Source organism: Myotis lucifugus, unplaced genomic scaffold (assembly GCF_000147115.1).
Source record: "Myotis lucifugus unplaced genomic scaffold, Myoluc2.0 scaffold_786, whole genome shotgun sequence".
Lineage (NCBI taxonomy): Eukaryota > Metazoa > Chordata > Mammalia > Chiroptera > Vespertilionidae > Myotis > Myotis lucifugus.
In genome coordinates, this window is record NW_005871834.1 from 209,328 (window position 1) to 217,125 (window position 7,798).

A 7,798-nucleotide genomic window follows, 5' to 3' on the forward strand; every position below is an offset into this window, starting at 1 on the left:
AGCACAAAGCTAGGAGTGTAAGTGGCGTGTTTAATTTTGCTCAGTGTTTTATCTTAACCCAGAATGAACGCTGAATTAAGGAGCATTTGGTCTTTGGCAGTGTCTCGTCCTTACGATTGGCCTATAAGGATCTTGAGATTCAGGTGAAGAACGATGAGAAGAAGAACATGAGTGGGAAAACGAAGGCGGAGTCGGAGCGGCTCGGCATGGGCTTTGGAAACTGCAGGAGGTACGTGAGCCCGCTTTCTCGGGCAGAACGCCAGCCAGTTTGCGCCTCCTGAGGGGCTGCCTGTTCCTTCACCTTCAGCAGTATTTCTCCTCTTCCTTCCTGTCTTTGATGGTTTGCTTTATGCTGGTGTTGATTGTGGCATAAAAACTTCCAAATCTGATTCTTAGAAAATAGGAACTAGGTCTGACTTGCCCCTCAGTGGATGCCCCAGGCAGAGCCGATGATGTCACTGCACCTGTGTGACTGGTTACAGTCCTCACTATGGTCCAGTAGTTTCAGTGCTTATACCAAGAAATAGTTTTTATCGTTCATGTTTTTAACCCCACCAATCCATTTATTTTTGTTGAGAGGATAGATGAAAACATTTGTTGGTGAATATAGTGTCTTTATGAACTAACTAGTGTTGGTTTTTTCCATTTTATTCTCTTTTCTCAAGTGGTATTTCACATTCAGCAACTTCAGATATGCAGACCATTGAACAGGAAACACCAGTCATAGCAAAACCAAGAAAAAAGTACAGCGATGACAACGATGATTCATATTTTACTTCCAGCTCAAGGTAGTGTGTTAAAATCATCCTTAAAGTTGTTTTGAAAAGCAGTGATTAGCATGAATTTATTCGTTTACTTCCCTGCTTTTTGTTTTGTTTTGAATATATTTTTATTGACTTCAGAGAGGAAGGGAGAGGGAGAGAGAAATAGAGACATCAATGATGAGAGAGAATCATGGATTGGCTGCCTTCTGCATGGCCCCTACTAGGGACCTAGCTCACAACCCAGGCATGTGCCTTGACCGGGAATGGAACCGGTGACCTCCTGTTCCTGGGTCGACGCTCAGTCACTGAGCCACACCCAGCTGGGCTACTTCTCTGTTTTTAAACGCTTTGGCTGGAGTCAAGGGGTCCTTTGGAAAAAGTTGGGGAAACATTTGTAAGAAGGCAGTGTTTGCTAATATTAAGATGTTTGGCCCAGCCCGTATGGCTCAGTGTCGACCTATGAACCAGGAGGTCATGGTTTGATTCCTGGTCAGGGCACATGCCCGGGTTGTGGGCTCGCTCCCCAGTAGGGGTATTGAAGGAGGCAGCCAATCAATGATTGTCTCTCATCATTGATGTTTCTATCTCTCTCACCCTCTCCCCTCTTCTCTGAAATTAAAAAAAAATTTTTTTTAAAAGATGTTTGATAATAAGGTAGGAAAATGGGAAAGTGGAGAAATGTGCAAACTCCTGAAGGAACATACCGAGTTATAGTCTCATTCCCAGAGTTGGAACATTTCACACCTGAGCCTCTTGTTTCAGATACCAGCTCAGGGGTCCCCGGTCCGCGGGGCAGAGCATAAGCACATTCTCTGTGTGTGCGTGTTTATTGATAAATTACTGCTGGGCTCCGAAGGCTCCCAGGTCAAGCTGCTCCCTGCCCCTGAGCGCCACCATCTGATCAGACAAGTTGCCCAACTGGTGTGAAGCTGACCCTGGAGAAGGCCCTGGTTCAGGTTCCAGCGACCTCAGGGGCAGGGGCAGGGGGAGGGGGGAGGGGGGAAGCAGGTGTGAACTTGAAGCATCTCATTTGTGAGGTTCCTCCAACAACCTGACCAGCACAGGGACAGTCCTGCTAAAAAGGCACCCAGTAAACTAGGGATGTTACTGGGGGGGCGGGGGGCACCAGCTGAGAAGCGAGGGGGTAAGAGTGTAGGCCCAGGAACCAGGCGGCTGGATTTGAATCCTGACTCTGCCACTTAGGACAGGTGACCGTGGCCCAGTTCCTTGGCCTCTCTGTGCGGCACTTACCTCTGTGGGTTAGGGTGCTGGCGTGTCCGCCTCACAGGCAGTGTGAGGGTCAAGTGCATTCATACAAACAGAGCGTTTGGAATGGTGCGTGTCTGTTACTGATGTTATTTTACCTGCTGTTATTGCATAGAAACTCAATTCAAGAAGCATGTGACTCCGTCTAAATGTTTGATCACTGTTGTTAGACACTTAAACAAACCTCCTTAACGGCCGCCTTCAAGTGAGCAGTTTGGGGAAATGGAACGTGGGCCTGTCGCTAGCGGTGGTGCTCACGGGGCGGTTCCTGCCACTGCCATCTGGGGGGGGGGGCAGTAGAGTTGGGGAGCAGGCATGCAGGCTTGGAGCATTTTCACATATGTAGCACTTGTTCTGTTTCATTCTGCCCCTGTCCAAGCTCCTAGAGAGCACTATCCATCGCTTTGAATTCTTTCAAGTCCAGATATTTTATCAAAAAAAGAAAGAAATGCCTAGCCCAGTGGTGTCCCCGGTCAGGACCTCAGCGAGCGGGCGGCTTCCTGTTTGCCTGTGTGAGTAACCTGGCTATCGCACTTACAGGGAACACCCGGTCGTGCCTCTTAAAAGAACGCAAATCCTTTCCTACACGGGAAGGGAAACATCTAACTTGCTCTGGAGCCGCGTGCAGATCAGATCATTCAGCTGGTGGTTCATGAGGGCGGGCGGCGGCTCCGAGGCCCGGGGATGCGGCTCTGCACTGCCTCTCGGCTTCTCCACAGCCTCCCTGCTCAGGAGCAGCTCCTGCAGAGGAGGCACAGGAAAGGGGGGAATCCGGCTCAGGTTCCGGCAGCACTGCTGCTTGGAGCGCGTGGGAAAGGGCGGGGCCCTGGAAACCGTGGAGCATCGCCTGGCCCCGCACAGCTCCACCTGCCCGCGCCTCCCGAAGCTCGGCCAGAGCGCCAGCCCTCAGGCCCTCCCCTCGTTGCTAGGACACAATTATTTATGGTTTGAAACCTGGGAGCAGATGGTGTTTTTATAGGGACCACGCTTGCTGGTCCCTGCCAGACCGACCTTGTGCGTGTGGATCGTGAGGAGCTGCCGCCTTCTCTAGCCTCATCCTCACCCCCGTGGGTGGCACAGGGCGCTGGCCGTCCTTGGCAGCTGAGTTCCTGCACATGGGCTTTCGGAAAGCCAGCAGATTAGTTCCATGAAGAGCTCTCATTGCTTCCAAATTATTCATTAGCCCATTAGAACTTGACTATTATGAATTATGGAAGAGGGCTGTTTCTATTAAAAAGAAGGTCAACCATCTCTTTGTTTTTTATTGAGTTCCATTATTTCCAGGACATGGACAATGTAATTATATATTGAGTACAAAGGGATGAGACTAGAACAGTTTGCTCAGCCTTACAATGTCAGCGTGGCCTGCAGGGGGGCGCACAGTGTCTGCAGCTGTAACTCAGATGTGATGCTCGGGTGCTGGCAGCGGGGCTAAGGGAGGTTCGGGGTTGAGAAGGACGGAGTGGGAGGGCAAAACTAAAGTAAAGACATTGAGCCCTGCTGGCGTGGCTCAGTGGTTGAGTGTCGACCTATGAACCAGAAGGTCACCGTTCAATTCCCAGTCAGGGCACATGCCTGGGTTGCGGGCTCCACCCCCAGTGGGGGACGTGCAGGAGGCAGCCGATCCATGATTCTCTCTCATCATGGATGTTTCTATCTCTCTCTCCCTCACCCTTCCTCTCCGAAATCAATCAATAAATATATTTTTAAAAAGCACTGAACACTAAGACCTAGAAATCAAAACAGTAGAAAGTCCCTAACGATGTGGAGATGAGCTTTGGAGGCGGGCGTGTTTCTGAGGAGAGGCCAGTGCGCACGGCCGTTCACAGTCCCCTTGCCCATCCTCCAGCGGGCCGCTGGGGCCTGGCCAGACGTCTCTCTGTCCCGCAGTGAGTTGCTGCGCGCCCCTGCATGTGGGAGAGCTCAGAGAGCTGGGGTGGGGGGGGGGGCGGTGGGGGAGGCGGGGGCGTGTAGGAAGAGAGCCCCGCCCAGCCAGCCCGTGGAATGCTGCATAGCGGCTCTTGCTAATCAGTAGGATCCCAGCAGAGTGGCTTCTCTCTCCTGTTTTTGAATCATTCAGTCATTTTCTTAAAATCTGGTGCCCCTGTGGTCTAGCACTTTGGTTTATGTAAATGAGTGTTTCCTAACAGTGATATCAAATCTGCAAAATCCAATAAGTTCACAACCTCAGAGTGTGAAGAAATTCCAACCACCCTGTCCAGTGCCCCGGGCACCCAGCACCCTCCGGGGCCTGCAGCACCCCCTCCTCAGTCCATTCAGACTTACATCCCCCTGGGTTTCCGGGGACTATGTCTCCTCGCCCGCTTCCTCGCCTCACAGAGCTCGTCAGGGGGCATTAAATCCCTTGTGGAACTGGGCTCAGTCTTTCCCTGGTCCTTACAGACCCTGAGGTGGACTCCCCAGGCCGCAGGCAGTCCCGTCTTCCGGGCCTTCTTCTCCGGTGACGGTGACGTCAGGTCACTCCGTCGTCTGGTCTCTGCTCTGCGCGGGGAGGGGCTGTTCCTCCAGCTCGGGGCTTCGGGGCCCCCACTGCAGCACAGGGAGGCTGCTCAGCTTCCACGTTCCCTGCCCCAGAGGCTAGCGGGATGCCATCTGCTCTCAGTGACCCTCTTGAGGAGGCGGGACCCACACCGGAAGTCCTGCTTTCTCCCTGTTGTCCACAAGAGCTCTCACCTCTGCGTCAAACAGCAGGTTTACCCCTCACCTCTGTCATGGTTTGTCAGGAAAAAGTATATTTGTTCTTCGCTCCCCCCGCCCCCTCAGTCCTGGCTCATTGGGGTCCCTGCCTACTTGTTTTCTATTCATCTCTGATTGCAGGCCCCTCCCACAGCCCAGGGGTCTGTCTGTCTGAGCGGCTCCCTGTGGCCTGGGAGCCAGTGCTCACCTCGTTTCCCAATGCCCTGCAGAAAGCCACATTCTCTCCTACCACCTTCCTTTCCGAGACCCAAGCTGGAGGCGGCCTCTCCTGACCCTCCTGAGTTCCAGCTTCCTGGGGCGCGCGTGGCTGGCTGGGCTTTTCCATCCAAAGCAATTAGGAATTCTGGGATAACACAGTCCCTTTTTCTTTTTTTTTCTTTTTTAAAAATATATTTTATTGATTTTTTTTTATAGAGAGGAAGGGAGAGGGATAGAGAGTTAGAAACATCGGTCAGCTGCCTCCTGCACATCCCCTACTGGGGATGTGCCCGCAACCAAGGTACATGCCCTTGACCGGAATGGAACCTGGGGCCCTTGAGTCTGCAGGCCGACGCTCTATCCGCTGAGCCAAACTGGTTAGGGCACAGTCCCCTTTTCTTAAGGCTCTGGCACACCTGCCTCCCCTCTCGATCCGAGCTGTTCCCGCAAACCCTGCTGCTCTGGTCAGACTCACGCCGCACAGGACCGGAAGCCGACGCTGTCGAGCTTGGCCTCTGGGCAGTGCCTGCTCGGCGATGCTCAGCTACGGAAAGTGTAAATGGACCCGGGAGGCCATCTGCTCGGCGATGCTCACAGACCCCGTCCACGCCCCTCAGACTGGAGGAGCACCCGCCTCACGCGGGCCGATCCCTCGCTCCATCTGAGTCCAGAGGGAGGCCGATGAGCGTCCCTGACAGTGAGTGGTAGATGCTGCGAGGACTGCAGCCTTGTCCTGGGGCTGACGGGCAGGTGTTGCCGGCAGGAGCTCCTCGGAGGCCGTCCGTTCCCCAGGCCCGGCGGCAGCAGTTGTGACTAACTTGGCAGAACGAGACCCAGCGAAAGTGAAATATGTAACCTGTAGCCGCGTGCTGTCCGGATAGGCTAGCTTGTGCTGCAGTGACAAACATCCCCTCAGCTCTTAACACACCATGGTTTGTTCTTCACTGATGTCAGCTGCGGGTACAGGTGACTGTCCAGATTGCGTGTCCTTCACGTGGCACCTTGACCGTCCAGGTGAATAGACGTTTCAGCACCTGCCTGAGGCCGCAGCCCCTGGAACACACCTCTTGCAGCAGGAGATGGGGCCGGGCAGGTTGAGCAAAGTCCTTGGGAATGACTCACCTCATGTCTGCTCCTGTTCACGGGTCAGGCCACATGGCTGCCCGCCACTCACGGGAGCTGGAGGCGCCGTCCCCCTGTACCCGACATCACTGTGAGGCCTCACGTCACTGTTCTCCTCTTTCTCATCAGGTTCTTCGACGATTCGATGGAGCTACGGAGCAGTTCTTTTTCTAGTTGGGATGACAGTTCAGATTTCTATTGGAAAAAGAAGAGCACCAAAGAGGCTGACACGATTCTGAAAACCACGGGCTATTCAGACAGGTACGCGGAACAGAACAGCGGGGGTGTGAGCCGGGTCTCCAAGGACGTCTCTGGGAAGTAAACGCTTTTGTTCTGCTGCTTCAAGAACATTCTTGGCACCCGGTGTTCTGGCCTTACCTTTCCCAGAACGGGGTTGGAATGGAATTGGGCAGTAACTGGCCTGTGTAGACTGACTTATTTCCATTTTCTTAGTGCAGTGGTCGGCAAACTGCGGCTCGCGAGCCACATGCGGCTCTTTGGCCCCTTGAGTGTGGCTCTTCCACAAAATACCACGTGCGGGCACGCATGTACAGTGCGATTGAAACTTCGTGGCCCATGCACAGACCATGCGCAGAAGTTGGTATTTTGTGGAAGAGCCACACTCAAGGGGCCAAAGAGCCGCATGTGGCTCGGGATCCGCAGTTTGCCGCCCACTGGACTAGGGTGATGGTAGTGAAGATGGAGAAAGGGGGGCAGGTTCTAGCATTCAGTGTTACTTTAGAAATAGAGTTGACTGGATTTGATGTATTAATATGGAGAAAAGGAGAGGAACCAGGAGGGATTTCAGGTGGCTAAACTTGAACAACTTTGTGGATGGTGGTGCTATGTACCAAAATGGAAAAGACTGGGGGATGCATAGGTGAGGAGGTGAGTATGCAAATTTTCAATTTTGGGTATTTTGGGTTTGAGATGCCTATTGGATACAACTGATATAAGGAGGGGCGGAAGGACAGGGCTGCAGATGGAGATTTGGGCATCATCCGTGCCTTGAGATAATTTACAGCATGGTGATGGATAGAAGAATCCAGGCAGAGAGCACAGGTGGAGATGAGAGGGAGGCTGGAGATGTCACCTTGGGAGCAGCTGTTGAAACAGGAGTGGAGACAAAGGAGGAGTGGAAGTATGGTGTCCTTGCAGTCAAGAGAAGAATGTGTCTTAAGAATGGGGCAAGGAACTGCCGCTTTATGAATGAAGAAACTGAGGCTCAGAACTGTTAACCATCGCATCCAAGATCAACACCAGTGGAGTCAGACCTTTGACCCAGAGTCTGTGAAACGATTTGCTACAGGGAGGTGTACGCTTTGCAAGAATTTATTCAACGCTCCTCCAAACCGTAAAAACCAACATTGCACTCAAAAGAGCCCCTGACTTAACGCTTTCTTTCTCGATACCACTTCCAGTTTAAAGAGAAAAACGGGAAAGCCTGGGTTGGTCGGGAGAAAGCGTCCTAGCCTCTGGTTTTCCTGGCGGGGAGGGAAGGGCCGCCCCTTTTCCGCAGCCCAGCCCGGCGCGGCCCACTGCGGCTGCGCGGCCGGCGCGGGGGCGGGGCCAGAGCGGCGAGCGGGGCCGAAACGCGGAAGGGGCTTCGGCGGGGCCGAGGGCCGGCCCGGGGGCGGGGCGGGCTGCGCCGGTGCGGCGCGCGGGTGACAGGTGCGCGGGGGCGAAGGGCCCGGCGCGGTCCTGAGACTCTGAGAGGAGGAGACGCGGCG

At 53.7% G+C, this 7,798-nt stretch overlaps 1 protein-coding gene across 5 annotated transcripts in view; it reads left to right on the forward strand.

The window, feature by feature from the left end:
• The window catches only part of ARFGAP3 (ADP ribosylation factor GTPase activating protein 3), a 43,750-nt gene that overhangs the window by 26,138 nt on the left and 9,814 nt on the right, over window positions 1–7,798 (forward strand). For all 5 annotated transcript variants that reach the window (XM_023747054.1, XM_023747052.1, XM_023747050.1 and 2 more), the window contains 3 exons: window positions 101–229; window positions 666–788; window positions 6,198–6,329. In XM_023747054.1, coding sequence (XP_023602822.1) covers window positions 101–229; window positions 666–788; window positions 6,198–6,329 — 384 coding nt within the window. The remainder of the gene's footprint in view (window positions 1–100; window positions 230–665; window positions 789–6,197; window positions 6,330–7,798) is intronic.